Raw genomic sequence first — 16,016 nt, 5'->3', positions numbered from 1 at the left:
CATATGATCAGACAGCGCTACTAACCACTCCGCTTGCAACGATTGTAAGTATCACAAGGGCGCTCCTGTGAATTCACCGGCTTGATACAGTTACCATAAATATCAGCCTTACAAACTGGAGATTTTATTAGAGATTTAGCAGCATTAAGGTAAGCGGTCGGTGCTAGGCTACCCAGGAATTCTCGACCTGGGGCGTCTTCGTCTTCATCTTCAATGCGGCGATTCGCCGGTGACGCGCAACCTCCGGCCGCCGTGCCGTTGCCACATGAGGACGCCGCCGTCGCCGCCGTCTTTGACGTTGTCGCGCCGTGGAGAAGAAGCAGCGATATCAGAAACAGCAGAACATGAAAAGCCATGAAGAAGCGGCTTCTCTGACTTCCGGTCATCATCATCTTCTGGAATGAATGATGAGGCAGGAATCTGGGAATTAGTGATATTATACAATGTACATTAAAGGCTTACAGCTGGTTGACTTTGTCTTGTTCTACTTTTGGTTCCCAGGCACCTTTCAAGAAAAGAAAGGTGGGTGGTGGCCCTGGTCTAGCTCTAGTGGTACCCTAATTAACATTAACATGTAGTCTTATTTTCAGTGACAGGATAGAGGTTCGAATTTTACTAGAATCATAGAATTATTGAGAAACTTTGACTAATTAATTAGGGTAAAAACGTTCCTGAAAACTCTCTTGTGCACATGTAGCGGGAACCTGGACTCCCTTGAATTTTGAATTTGTACTTGAGGGGCATTGGGGTCCAGATGATAGAGTCGAAAAATCTGGGTTATTAGGAAAAAAAAAAGATATGATGGTGCCTGGTATTATTATCCAATTAAAAAAAAAAAGATTTGGGTAGATAGTTGTATTAAATTGCAATTTGTGGGAGAATTATTGAAGCTGTGATGGCCCATTTTGATGGAACTAATGAACAAACATTGAAGGAAACAGACAATGAGACAAGGCTGTGAAAGAGATCGAAATTGTGGAAAAATCTGCATGTATGTGCACCTTGTTTTTTCCACTCACGTCTAAGTCCTCCATAAGTCATCTCAAATAATATCCCCAAGCTAAGCATACTTCAATTGTGCAAAGGCCATATATATGTGAGATAAGTCTCACTAACGCTGGATGCATGGCTACTGCAAGATCGAGTTGGATTTCTTTAGTCCTTGATTCACTTATATATTTCACATACTAGCTACAAAAATATCTATTTTAAAGAACAATACCTGATCAGTGAACCATTAAACCGTACCCTTCCATAGCTTGACTGTCATCTCCAGTTATCTTACTACCTTGAGTACTTAATTCTAACAATATTGAATTCACATCATTTCCCTGGAAAAGTTCACATTCAAGAGAAATAATTAGTCAGAGTTGAACCATCATAGCGTTATAATTAAGATCATATCATGGACAGTTAAATGAATTGTGATGAACATCATTCAGTATATCACATGACATTTCATAAAAACACTAGCTAAGAAGGAACATTATTAGGGGCAACTACATCCAAGTTGGTTATCAGATTGTTTTGATTTGGTAACTACAAAGTTACAAGTTTGACTTTCAACAAGAGCTGCCTATTGACCTTCGAGGTTTCTCCGTAAGGTTGAAAAACATAATGAAAATGCACCCAAGCCCGGTCATTTACTTCATTTTTCATTCATCCAATTTTTTTTTCTAGTTTTTTCATTTCTCTAGGAAAAGAAACTGATTAGAAATGTTGTTGCAAAGGATCCAAGTATGCATCTAGTGTTAATGCATGTATTTATCCATTTCTCTAAATTTGGAGAATGAGTTAAATGGACTCCCCAAAAATTAGTAAAATATATAGAGAACAATTTGCCAGATTTCAATTTTGAAAATTAATTTTTGTAAACCAGCTTTCCATTGCTCCGTGGGACTAGCTCAAGTGGTCGACATAGATGATCTAAAGTCAGCACTCCAATGACAGAGTAAATGACATGGGCTAACTGAGAAGCTATCTAGAGCGATTTACCGACTTTTTAGGAACTTAGGGCATCCTTATCTGTGGTTTTTTGTTGGATCATGTCAGAAGAAAAAATTAAAGTTATTTTTCTACAGATGTGAGACATGGGTTTTTGTTTGTTTTTCATTTCTGCAAGTTGAAGATATTAATGGGCCCTACACTTATATTTAATGACAGCAAAAAGATAAAAATCTCTGTGTAAAAGTCACGCAGCACGCCCAGCTGGCGCGTGCACAGCTGGTGCGTGACTGGTTTGCATTGGACTGCTCAGCTTTGTAGTCAGACTGCTGTGCAACAATTTTAATTATTTTTTTATTCTTTTTTCCCTTTTTATTTTTATCTATTTTTCTTCTCATATTCTTTTTCCTAATCACACTTACAAAAATTCCTCAAAAATCACAAAAAACCCCACTGATATGGATGCTCTTAAGATTAACCTAACATTAAAAAAGAAAAAAGAATTTTACTATACATTCTTCAAATTTCTACTCGGAAATTACTATGTGGACTCTCAAATTTTACTCTCACTCTTAAACTCTATATGTAGGCATTTCTCTTGAGACCCATATGATGACAATAGCATATCATTGTCTGTCACATCATGAGTAAAAGTGAGAGAATAGAATTTGAGAGTACATGTAATATTTCTATTACTTTTACTCTCTTACATGGTAAGTTATGATTAGACATTTTCATCAAGTGAGTCCTACCATAAGTATTTACATCAAAAGTATGAGTGTGAGAGTAAAAATTAGACTAGAATTTAAGAATGAGTCTAAATTAAAAAAAGAAAAAGAACCTTTCAAAAAAAAAACTAGAAGGGTATTATAGTAAATAACGTAGAAAAAAGTCATACGCCTATATAAATAAGCATCGCGACTAGGGTTTGTGTTTCCGCCACTTCTCAGAGCCCTAATCGGAGAGTTTTCAAGCAGAAGCGAAAATGGTCTGTGAATCTCTTCTCTCTTAAATTCCCGAATTTAGTTTATGTTGTGATGATTTTGATGCTTACATAGATTGTGTGCTTTGCGATTTGCAGCCGTCGCACAAGACATTCATGATAAAGAAGAAGCTGGCGAAGAAGCAGAGGCAGAACAGGCCAATCCCCTACTGGATCCGCATGCGCACTGACAATACTATCCGCTACAACGCCAAGCGTCGCCATTGGCGCCGCACCAAGCTCGGGTTTTGAGAATACTGTCCACTTACTCGATGTCAAAGCCTTGGAAAGCTTGTTCATTTCCCTGTCATTTTTGTTGAGTTTCGGAACTTGATTTTTAGTTTTGAATCATTACTATTGCCATTACAGTGATTATTAACCTGTAAGACTTGAGATTCAATATGATGCTTGCTTCTTAATTGGTATTCAAGAATCCATTTTTGCTTTCATTAATTTGTTGCAAATTTTGTGGCTGTTCCTTTCATTCCAATTTCCTGAATTTCTGTCTGCTATTGTGTTGCTGTTGGGTGATTGATAGTGGTATTCTGCAGTGTGTGATTTTGTGAGGGGTTTTATTATTTATGCTCCAAGCACTTTGCTGTGAGGTAGGAATGATTAATTTGCTATATATTTGAAGGACTGTTGTGTTTGTGTATGTCAAGTACTTTGAGGGTTACTGGATTTCAATATATGCATCTGCCATTGGATTTTGCCTTTTGTTGCAATCAATATTGTGAGAAGTAAAGGTGTCATTTGGAGGTTCTTTAGTAGCAGTTATGCACCAAGGAGCAATGGAAGTGGCTAATTAGAATTAGCATTGAGGCACTTGTACTATTCCTGAGGATATGAGTGGTAGAAGATAGTTTGTGTGTTGCGGAGACCAGGCTGCATAACACTGTAACGTCATAATGCAAGAGTTACAGTTGGCTGTTTTGATTTGAACCATGTTAGCAGAAAGAACTGGGTATGCATTTTGACTGGTGTGCTCTTGAAGAAGAAGCATTTATTTTTTGTTATCTTGAAAGGGTGTTTGGTACTGGCATTTTCGTATGGACTGGTAGGGGGTTTACATTCCAATTATTAGTGTGCATTCACCAACAATAGGGATTTTGCCAGTTCCATTTCTTTTTCCCCTATATTTTATGGATTTTGGATTTTGGATTTTGGGTAATGACTTAATTCTTGGTTCTTCCCCCATTTGTTTTGAGCAAAGTGACAACTACATTGCTGTTCTGTGGTTTACTGAAAAGTTTGCTGTTACTTGGGGTGTTCTTTAGGTAAAAGTTCAAACCAACTCTTACGGAGAGTTGAACTTGGAACCTTTTGTGTGTTCGGACTCTTAATTCTATTGAAACTTGGAGTGTTTGTTAGGTGTGTGAGCATGTTTGTGGGTTCCATTTTAAGGTTTGCATAGCAGGTAGTCTTGAGTGTAATTGTGGATTTCATTTTTAGGTTTGAACAATCTACCATGGAATGTTGTTGACACAAACAGGAAGGGCAGCAGCAGGGATCCTCACATATCATTAATTTATAAGTGCCATTAGAGAGTTGCTTAATCATTAAATCATTTATTTAAATGATAAAAAGGCTCCACATTTTGGTTTTGGAGTCCCCACCAGGCCATCAGACAACAGTCTCATTTTGTCTGTTGATTATGTTGGTCTGGCACTAGTGTGGTAGTTCTCTTGATCCAACTCAAAACACCAAAATAATTATCCATTATCCATGCCAGGGTATGTCCTGTGTTGGTCGTATATAACATTTCTTTCATCTTGATATATATATTTACTGTTACTTCAAACCTTGAGAAAATTTTATGGTCTCTTTTTACTTAGACAGGAAAATTTGGACAATTGCAAAAGATTCCAAGAAGATTGCATAGAATGCCAAGAAGGAACATGTTCCATCAATGACAATGTATCAAATACATTTTGGATAGCACTTCTAATCTTCTCACAGTTTTTAGGCAATGACAAAATGTATCAAATACAACTCCAAATGAAACAATATCAAATTTACTCTTAAGTTCACAGATATTTAGGACATTTATATTCTGGAAAGCTGCAACGCAGCTTGAGGGCATCAATTGCTTCCACCACCAAATAGATAACCAAGTGAAGAGCCACCGCCAGGTGCAGCTTGAACCTTGGTTGAGCGCCTTTCCTGAAATCATAGGGGAAGATCAATTATACCTCTTACACAGAAGAAAGATGTTCAATAATGAACAAAATTTATAAGGTCGAACCACTGGTATTCATATGAATGTATTTTATACACTTGTATTTAACGGTTGGATTGTAACAATCCAACCCAAGAACCATACTCGTCTATTTGGTTTCAAAATTTTGGTTTTATATTAAGTTAATTTTCACTTGGATTAGATTAGTGAATTTCATTCGGTACAAACTCAAAACTAAGCCAATCCATTCTGCTTTTAGGTACATGGATCCAAAACCCAAACAGGTTTTGGTTTCTAGCCCAAAAATCAGATTGATTGGTTCAGTTCAGACTTAAGCCTGGTTTGTCAGATTTTGGGTTTGTGCTCCCCTAGATTGCATTAGGAAAACAAGTGTGATTACGTGTCAAACCCCACAATGGAACTGTAAATATACTAAAATTCATCAAACTAGATCATAGGGGAGAGTAGTAGCCTAGTAGGTTGTTTTCATATTATATCATCAGTCTCATACCGTAAGAAAGTTGCCACAGTTCTGACCATCTGCACGAACATAGTTGTTTGCGTTGCTGCTGAGGATTCCTGCAGGAGCTTGCTTAGTGTTATCCACAGGGGGTGCAGCAGCGGGCTTTGGAGCAGGTGCATTATTGGGAACCTTTTCCGGTTTCTGAACAGCTGGAGGATTGCTAGGTGCCTCTCCACCTCCAAACAGGTAGCCCAAAGAACTCTGCCCACCACCAGCACTAACTCCACGACCCATCCTCTACTCTCGAATTCTCAACACGAGCCTGAGTACTGCAAATTTATTAAAAAATGCGATCAAATCTAGGTAATTCAAGCAAAACAACAAACTGAAGAATCAAGCAGGCAAGTTAAGTATGTATCCCATTGAAGCCTTGAGCAAATGTACAAGTGCAATTTCCATATCACAACCTCAACAACACCCTCACTATAAGCCATGCACTCTTGCCACCAACCTCAAAACCAAACATCTCGAAACAATTGGGTGTATGATGCAATGAATATGATTAACAAGTACAGCAGTGAATAATCAACCTGGTCCAGGCCCCTATTATGATTAACAAGTACAACAGTAATGATTAACTAAAATTATTTAATTTCTCACTCAATGAACAGTCTACCTATATCTTAAATACCCTTGAACGAAGTAGCATCACTATTGATCCACCATTTCCAATTTCATTAAACCAGAATCAATCTGGTCCAGGCCCTATCATTAAACAATCCATCCTGTCTCAACCCATGGAAGCCAGATCTAATTAAGTTTCGGCGCAGTGAGAAGATCTAAATTTTTTACAACAGAATAAAGCGGATCGAAAACACTCCACGATCGGCAGCGGAAAACAGCTAAAATCTTAAATTTGAACTAAATCTATACAAGATCCTCAACATAACAAACGAAAACCTAACATTAATGAGCAAAAACGAAACGGAAAACAGCAGGTATTCACAACAACAACAAAATTAAATTCGCTAAGATGAGAAGTTAGAGAAAGTGTTGAAACTGAAGATGATTATAGCGGCGCCATGAGATTTCGAATGGTTACCTTTCCTTGGTATGGTAAGAACTCCCAAAGTCGGGTTTTTGGTGGAGAGTGAGGGGAGGGGAGTTATAAAGGAGCAGAGATCACACTTTCACCGTTTCGAATCACATGTAATGAAGCCATATTTTGCTGTTACCGCCTTTCCTTTCCTTTCCTTTCCATATCCAAACGCAGCCTTAGGGGCATTTTTTGCGTGACATTAGTCATTAGGGGTGCTAACTCATCCAATGCGTGGATATTACACATTACAAGAGTAAATGTTCAAATGTTACATATTTAATATTTGTGATTATCCATATTTACCATTTCACCTAGGGATATTTTACATTCTATAAATATGTCCTGAATTCTCAACGTTTGCAGCACTATTAGAAATTTAAATTCCATGCACTCGTTAAAAACAAGTCTTTAAAATGAAATTTTTCTCACTAAATTAATGTATGATATAAAGAAGATGTCAAGCATTTTGTGCTCAATTAGAACTTTTATGATTTTTCTTTCCTTTTTATATGTGTAATTTATGAATTATTATATTGTATGGGGCAATTGAGCAAGTAAAGAATACTGTGATATACAAAGGCAGCCGACGCCTTTTGATTTGCTTTTTGTCTAGCTGGAATCCGTAAACGTGAGGCTCACAAGACTCACAAGAGGCTTCGGCATTTGGAGCTTGATTGAGAAGATTCAGCTTATAGTTTACGCTAATTTAAATTTTCATTTTTTAAAAAATATTAAGTAAATACTCCGTACTACATAGTACAATTTTTTAAAAATAAAAATTATAGAGTAATAAATAAATCGATCCATACAAGTGTTAAGGTCTCTAAAAAGAAAAGAGTCAAGTTCAACCTAAATACCAATTATGTATTTAAAAATCAGTTGCAATCAACTTTTAATTAATTTTTAGCAACAAGCAACAATTACAATGAACTTGATAAGCCGCAACTACTTCTCAATTAAGTGTCAAAGAGTTTAATCATTGCAAAATGCACATTATGAGGGGTTACAACATTGCAATCTCTGTACCAATAAAGCTTGGTTGCTATCCTACTTTACTAATCTCATGCTCAAAATGAAATTAGCAAACTTTTGTTGGCCCACATGGTATTGCACGATTGGCCAGCCACTCCCACTAAAGATAATTTAGAAAAAAAAATTCCCACTTTAGCAAGTTGGCAATATATCAATTTGATTGTATGGTATCGGTTGAAGGGTACTTTTCTGGGAGCTTTAGACCAGTGGAAATGGAAAATCAAATGTACCTTTTCCTCTGTCATGATGTTTTTGAAGGGATTCTTGAGATTTCTAGCAATATTTTGTGGAGGGATTGAGGCTTGGAGAAGAATGGGGAGTGGTCTGCACCTTTGAGATGATAAACTTTTTGTGGAGGATTTTGGTCAATCATGCTCTGCTGCAAGGCAATGGGGATAGCATTATCTTCTGGAGTTTCAACATAGAAGCGTTTGATTGAGCCGTACTTCTCATCTGATAGGGTAAGCTTCTCCAGTATTGGGGAAAAGGGAATTGGTCGCATTGACACAGATGCCAAAGCAATATCCTGGTACAGGGAAGCAAGGAGGAATTACCAACCAACACAATAGGAGATGACTCAAGAAATTAACATTTAATAACAGGTAGATGTAGCTGGTGAAGGAATTTGTATGAACAATCAATTGCCTGAATCTCTTACAATTCCCATCAACAACACCTTCACATTCTTGTAGAACAAGATCTTAACATGCTAAAGTACACATAAGTAATACCATTTTCTGCCAAAATTGCAAGACACTATAGGATGCCAAAGAACCCTTTTTACTTGGGGGCAACCCCAACCAAATTGGTTAGACTATTGACTTCAAGTTCGACTCCTAGCAGGAGTGGCATGATGGCCTTCTTGGTTTGCTATGAGCAACCTAGGTGGGGTTTACCCTTTGCATACTCGCAAACTTATAAGCATAATGGCATTAATTGAATAGATGTTTTGTTTTTTTTGGGGGGGATTGGGAATTAAGTGCAACCATATGTCCATATCATGCTTCTGACAGTGGCTCAGGCATCAACAAGACATACAAAAAGAGCAGCTAAAACAAGAGAACATACCTTAGCAGGACTTTGGTTAAATAACAAGTCCTTCAAGAGTGATTTGTCCAAGTTGATGGCAGTTGGTGAATTATTATTGCAATTAGCATAAATGAATATTTGAGCCTGCCTCATTAGATCATTAGAATTCGTCTGCAATTGTGAATATAAAAGCGGTTCAGATTATAACAAAGATCCCTTCCAAGGCAAAGACATCAGACAAATATACACACAACTCAATGAAGCAATGAAAGAAGAAATGAACTGATTGCACTTCCAGTCTTCCAGATGACAGCATGCATTTACTCAGATATATTTCAGGAAAGAACAGGTTTCCTATAATAATTAAGCCAACAAAAAAACAAAACATACATTTTGGGAGAACATATCAAGGGTACTCTGTCCACTGCTCAACATAGCAGCAGCAATGAAAACCGCTCTTGAGACTTTAGAGGAGAAAAGCTCCATTGCATATGATATACAAGCACCACCAAAATCATGTCCAACCAAAATCACCTATGTTCAAGAAGACAGCATACAGAAAGGGATGAGTCACAGTAGTATAACCAGACTATAGGCCCCATGATATATGGGAGTGAACATCATTGATAAACCCTCAGCCATTAAATGCTGAAACACTGGCCATTCAAAATATGGTAAAAGTCAATATGTCAGGCTATTGATGATATTGTGAGGATGAAATCTATACAGAAGTTAAAGGATTTTTAATGTTCCACTATATACAAGAAAATCAGATAAAATATGCATCAAGGTTTCTTAATCCTTCAACTGCCACATACTAAATTTGCAACATCAAAGAATAGATGAGAAGAATTGTAAAAACTTGAGAAGAGGATTAGAAATTAGTGATAAAAATAACCTTCTCTCCAACAGCTAGTTGTTCGAGAAAATCAGTAAGTGGCTTGACATACTGCGACATACTGGTTACGCTATTTGTGTCAAAAGAATGAATTCCTGAACCAGTTAAGTCTAGTGCTGTAGCTCTAAACCCAGCTTCTTGTAGAAGTGAAATGGTTTTATACCAGCACCAAGCCCCAAAACCTCCCCCATGAACGAGAACAAAATGATTGGTCTCCAAATCATCAATATTCACATCCTGCTGAATAGGGGAGAATACAGTACAGATATGAGATAACTCTTCTACTAGATTGGAAATGAATACTCGATTGAGATCATATATGATCTTCAAACAAAATTCGTTTTAACAGATGCGAACGTCAAAATGGATGATCATCTTCAAATTTAGTAATTAAGGCTATGAAATAATTAGCATTTACTTCAATTCAAACAGGAAAACAAAATCAAGACGGAGATGGAACTACCTCATTACTGAGCTGATGAGGCGGAAGCAGAGGATCAAGGGAACGAGCCGTGGAGCTCGAACTCCGAGGAAACGTCTGATGACTCCTCTTCGATTTCGAGAGCCGATGAGACAGAGCCAATGCGGCACGATCAGAGCCGGCATCGTAACCGCTGCCGTCACCGTTCTGCAACTTCTGGTGGAAGAGAATGGCGGCCGCGAGCTCATGTTCCTGAAACACGACGTCTCTCTTCCTGGACGACGACCGATTCCTATACGACGGGTTTCTCCCTCCCCCGGCCGGCGGTGGACGGCTCGCAGTTCGTTTCGGCGGCCGGCGCTTCGCCGCCTCGGCCCGCGAGAAACAATGCCCCATTCTATCTGCTCGACCTTCACATGCAACCGTAATGCGTATGTAACGGTATTTATACGTGCTCGGACCGATGTAATTTTCAGGCGGAGCTGCAGTATCTCAGCAGTAATCGCGATGATTTACACTTACAGAGGCTTAATATACACTACACTGCAACCACCCTGAAAAAGTAGGCTTGGTTTTGGCAATAATTGCAGAAAGACTAATTCTCGTGCTCTCGCAAATCTTACTCCCATTTTTTTTTATCCCGACATAATATGTCTTGATTGCTTAATGTAATATTGATTGCTTAATTTAATAGGTAACATGATGTTTATCTAATTATTTTTCTTCCTCCAATTAAATTTAAACACAAGTGAAAATAAAGATTGGGAGTTATGATTTTGAGATTACATGAAATATTTTTGTTGCAGAAATAACATTCGGATTATTTTATGACCTAGTCGGCAAAAGACAAAATTGTCTATTCAAACTCATGACTTTATGATTATAAATTTGTATCTTTAACTAGCTATCTGGACTATCTCCAAATACACTTATATTTCATTTATGAGAAAGTAGAAGTCATTATTTGAAAAAAAAAAAAATTATATGTGCTATCATTTTTTACTCTCAACTTTTATTTTACACAAAATATTGATGTAGACACTTTATTTATATATATATATATATATATATATAAAGTAAATTATTAGTGTCCATCAGGTAAATTTGACTTTATGATTCTAGATTTCTAGGTAATATACTAGTAGCTAGTAAAGATCACACAATAAATCAATTTATATTCTATCGGCTTAAATTAATAAGGTCAATAGACAATTATTTCTATTTAAAATTTTATAATTATCGTACCAACTGATGAATAATTCGTCTCACGGATATACTAGAAAAATACTTGATTTATGTCCAAATCTTTATTCTTAGTTTTTACTCTCACTTGTGTTCAAATTTGATTGAAAAAAAGAAAAAAAAATAAGAAAAAATAAATAAATATCATGTCTCCCTACTAAAATAAACAATCAAATTGGGAATATATACTACTGATCTTGTGCTTGGCTAAAATGGTAGTTTCACAACCGACGTCGTATTAAACGAGAGAAATTGGCAAGTGGGTTGAGAACGAGGATGACGTGAGTTTTGTAGAAATCCGCGAGAGAAGCGAATCGTTGGAAGGGAAAGTAATATGCATTTTGACACGTTCAACTTGGCCCCACCATTTAAAAAATATTTTGTAGAAGCTATTTAACTCATGATCTTTTATCTTTTATATAAAGAAGAAATACATATCAAATTAGATAATGAACTAAACTATAAAAAAATAATTAGGTGAATACATTTTTTTTAAATGTAATTGATCTATCAAACATGTACAAATAACCAATTTACTTACCTCTCTGGATCTGAATAGCTAGCATATTATGTGATATTGTTTTTTTATATTATTATTAGGGGAAGAATGTTAAATAATAATTAATTTTAGCAACCAATTCATCTCTAAAATTTTTCTCTCCTAAAATTCATTATGACATTCTTATAATCATCGGATGTTATGAATTAGCTGATCTTACTAACTTGTTATAAAAAAAAAATCTCATAAAAAAGTATCATGTTAGGAGGGGAGATTAGAAGAAAAATTATAGAGATGCGGTAGCATTACTCTTGATTTATAATAATAATAATAATAATAATAATCCATTTGTTCCCTTTTAATTAATCGGTTCCAACAAAGTTGGGGTACGGTGAATGTATATATCTTGGAGAGTACACATTAAAAATAAATATTTGAGTAAAAAAAGAAAAATTTACAGTTACTATCCTATCCGAAGTATACACTGGCTAAATATCACTTTGTGACCACAAAGGCTGAAGGCCTCAAATTAAAAAGGTCAATAAGCAATTTCACATCAAATTAAACTTGTAATAATAACCTTGTAAGGTAGTGTTGACCAATTAAATAACATCTTCAATTCCTTTTTAAGTTGGATGTATGGTACATTTGACAAATTCTACGTACGGGGTGTGTAGGCTATAATTGAGCATTGAATAGGTGGGTTAACATGTATAGATAAGATGGAAATGCAGGACCGACTAGGCATGCAAGCATTTCATCTTTCTGATTTCTGAAATAGGTTGGAGAGTGGTAGTTTTGGGTTTCCATACTTAAATGCTTCACAAAATTCTCTTCCTATATTTCAAGTTTCACTTCCCCAACTGCGTGCAGCTGTCTTAATAAATTCACAATGGGGTAGTGTTTGGTCAATTTTGTTTTCTTAAAAAAAATAATAATAATAAGAGAGAGACCATATTGACATGTATGTCAATCTTGGAATGGTTCGTTGAGGGGTGGACATTTTTTATCGAAAGTTTGAGTAATGATAAGAATTGATCATGGAAAAATGGTCTAAGGTGAGGTAGGGTGGTAAATAGGGTTGGTTTTTAGATTTTTCTAACATGTTCTTATAAATAAATGAGGCTCTATCAATCAAAAGTATAAGTGCAATATTTAAGACTAATACTAAAATATATGATTTTTATTTCAAGTTATCTATGTATCGTTGGGAAAATAGAATGATTTTGTCATGCTCAATTAATTAGGTTTTAATTATTAGGAGAGACAAGTTATTTGGGATAAAACTGATGCGTTTTATGATTAATTGTAAAATTTTTTATTTCTTAAGTAGTTAAGTCAAAAATAAATATTGTACCCTCTAAAAATTGAGGCCATGTGTTATTGCACATCTTGCAAGTCTTAAAATTCGGTTATGGTGGTAAATAGCATGTGACTATGTAAGAAGTTATTGCGATGTAATCTTGATTTTATACAATGAAGTAGAACAAGCAATTAACATGAATGTGTGTCTTGAGATAAAGGCCATAGAGTAAATACTTAAAAGAGGGGGAGAGAGAAAATCCCGTTAACTTTGAAAGCAACAACATTACACGAAGCAAAATGGATATTTCACTATTCGACATTTCGCATGATCAACTCTTTTTTCATCTTTCTTATTGTGTCTTAGCTTCCCAGTAATGTATATTCATTCAACTAGTTTGTATAGAGTTTGGATTAAGAAAATTAAACCATTACTATTGTTAGTGTTAGTCGTTAGAGTGGCTAAAAGGGTTCTATATATGTGATATGAACCTAGTTCTAGGTTCAAATAAAATAAATTATAGTATTGTCTCAAGATAGCTTTCAATGCAAGGATATAGATGGATCAAAGTATCTTAGACTTCACGTGAAACCCTTAGTCTCGAATCCGCAAAGACTTAATTAGAAGAATCTCGTTGTAGCTTCAAGTACCTCGATGATGTAATCTTCAATCAACTAGAGTCATATCTAGTTTCTTTCGATTCAAGAACGAGTCCACGAACCTATATCTAATGTTGAAGAGAGAAAGAATGATTCGAGTCCACGAATAAATTGCTAGGAGTCCACTAACTAGCCACTAATTGAGTCTACAATTAGCAATAAGGTTTCTTACACAAGTGTAAAGAAAGTTTTAAGAGTCTTATTGAATTTAAAAACATGGCTAAAGTTGCTATGGTTGTGCCCGACCTATTTATATGTATATATGTATAGGGACAACATTGTAGTGGCATATCAGAAGGTCGCAACATGGTATTGTATGTTTGTAGGAGGCAATTTGGTATCGTTAAAAAGTAAAAAACAAAGTGTTGTGGCCCGCTCTAGTGCTGAGTCTGAGTATAGGGCTATGGCTCGTGCAACTTGTGAGGTGACTTGGATATGTAACATTTTAGAAGAAGTTGGTATAGGGGTAAGTGTGCCTATGAAGCTCTAGTGTGATAACCAAGCTCCTATACATATCTCTAATAATCTTATCTTTCATAAACGGACCAAGCATATTGAGTGTGAATCCAACAAAAATGAGGTTTCTCAATGAGATCTTATATAAGCAAGTAAGCAACATAGTCTCACGGCATGACAAGTGTATGCCTATGTAATGTAGTTTAACTCCTGTCCTTGTCGTGCAAGTGAACTTGAGCGATGAATCTCCGGATCACGTCTAACTAGTTTGATCCTCTATAATATTAATCTTTTGATCTAAACATTTAAACCCTTATTTTAGATCATTAGAGGATTTAGAGGTGTTATCCAGCACTATAATTAATATTCCATCACTCTCTAAACATAATTACATAAGATTGCTTCAAAAGAGTTTTGTCCCCTTATTCAAATCAAACCAATCCTAACCCAATAGCTAATATAATGGTACATAAAACAAGATCAAAATTGATTCTCAAAGCAATTTTCCCACCACTAACAAAGCTCCTGAATCATGACACCTAGCTGGTGGCCTCATCTTTTACGATACTACCAAAATGGAGAACCCATTAACCTCATCTTCCTCGCTTGCAAGCATGTGGAATAACATCAACTACAATCATCAATCAACATTATGTTATCATCATATGCACACCATCCGATCCTATGATCCTATATTGATTGGTTTTCTGCAATTTTAGTACCAAAAAAGGGATTTGTATACGTCATTGACAGCCTTTGAAGACTTCTCACTCGATCTTCTAACTATAGTATATTAATATGGTGGCTTTAGCCTCCATATTACCCATTAAAAAAGCAAACAAGTAACATAAGGATCCAACATTGGCATGCCAATAAAGGTATGTGAACTATTTGCTTTTTTGAAACTTTATTGTTTGGGAGCCTAGTGAAGGGACAAGTCCAATATCTTGCTTCACAAAAATGTGATAGTGGTCTATAAAGGAGTAAAGTTGCACATTCGCTACTAGTTATAGCTTTTGCCGTAGTGGTAAAAGATTGATCCTAACAAGTGATATTAGATAAGAGGCAGGTCAATGTCAAAAATGTGATAGTAAGACTAGCAGGTGTTGGACTGTCTTCTCAATTTGAGTCAGTCAGCTATGAACAACCTAAGTTGATTTATTTTCTTGTGATCCTTTGTCGGCTAAGATCACAAAGCATGCTTCACGTAGAGAGCACTTCCGAGTAGTGATTGCTGACTTTCCTGTAAATCAAAGAAACAAAGAAGAATGTGAAATTTATGGACACATTTTTTTCTATTGTGGGAGGAAATTAAAAGTACGAATATCATATCGTTGGTAAGCTACTCCAATATTATTCTTTAATTTGTTGTCAAGATAGGATGAACTCTATCATGTGGAGAGTCCATCAAAAGTAGGTCGAGTAAGGCAAGATCAACATGTGTCACCAACTAATCAACATGAAAAAAAGGATTCATGTGCTAACCCTATTTCATGAAAGAAAAGATCCCTGTGTTGTGCTAACCCTATTTCTTAGAATCACTTTGATCATATTACTATCAGATCATTTCCACATTCATTGTACAAGTGCTAATCAAATCTCCGGTATAAAATGATTGGTTTTGATGCCATTTGCAAATGTTGAGAAGTGGTCCAAACTCTTTTGGTTCATTGATGAATAAACAAATTAAACACAAAACCATCAAATGGACTGGACCACAAAGTTTTGATGAGAAATAGAGTAGTAATCATTGTCACATGTTGACTGAGGGAAGTGGGCTGCAAGTGTATGCTAGCGCTGTTGATGAGTG

General features: G+C 36.0%; 2 protein-coding genes across 3 annotated transcripts; both read right to left on the bottom strand.

Moving 5' to 3' along the window:
• Window positions 1-4,779: 4,779 nt before the first annotated feature.
• On the bottom strand, window positions 4,780-6,827 carry LOC116018764 (protein SPIRAL1-like 3). Its single transcript, XM_031258749.1, has 3 exons — window positions 6,671-6,827; window positions 5,617-5,897; window positions 4,780-5,089 (listed from the first exon to the last, which is right to left on the bottom strand). The coding sequence occupies exons 2-3, from the start codon at window positions 5,860-5,862 to the stop codon at window positions 5,009-5,011; spliced, it is 327 nt and encodes a 108-aa protein (XP_031114609.1). The 5' UTR covers window positions 5,863-5,897; window positions 6,671-6,827; the 3' UTR covers window positions 4,780-5,008.
• Window positions 6,828-7,624: 797 nt separating this feature from the next.
• LOC116021003 (putative methylesterase 11, chloroplastic) lies at window positions 7,625-10,530 on the bottom strand. Of its 2 annotated transcripts, none has more exons than XM_031261596.1 (5): window positions 10,090-10,530; window positions 9,627-9,866; window positions 9,119-9,262; window positions 8,768-8,899; window positions 7,625-8,225 (listed from the first exon to the last, which is right to left on the bottom strand). In XM_031261596.1, exons 1-5 carry the CDS (start codon window positions 10,441-10,443, stop codon window positions 7,941-7,943), a joined length of 1,155 nt encoding a protein of 384 aa, XP_031117456.1. In that variant the 5' UTR covers window positions 10,444-10,530; the 3' UTR covers window positions 7,625-7,940. The 2 variants fall into 2 exon arrangements, with proteins under 2 accessions (XP_031117456.1, XP_031117457.1); XM_031261597.1 differs by having other exon boundaries at window positions 9,627-9,863.
• Window positions 10,531-16,016: the final 5,486 nt, after the last annotated feature.

The sequence above is a fragment of the Ipomoea triloba genome, chromosome 5, assembly GCF_003576645.1.
Source record: "Ipomoea triloba cultivar NCNSP0323 chromosome 5, ASM357664v1".
NCBI classification, from domain to species: domain Eukaryota; kingdom Viridiplantae; phylum Streptophyta; class Magnoliopsida; order Solanales; family Convolvulaceae; genus Ipomoea; species Ipomoea triloba.
This window is presented reverse-complemented; position numbering and strand designations above follow the sequence as displayed.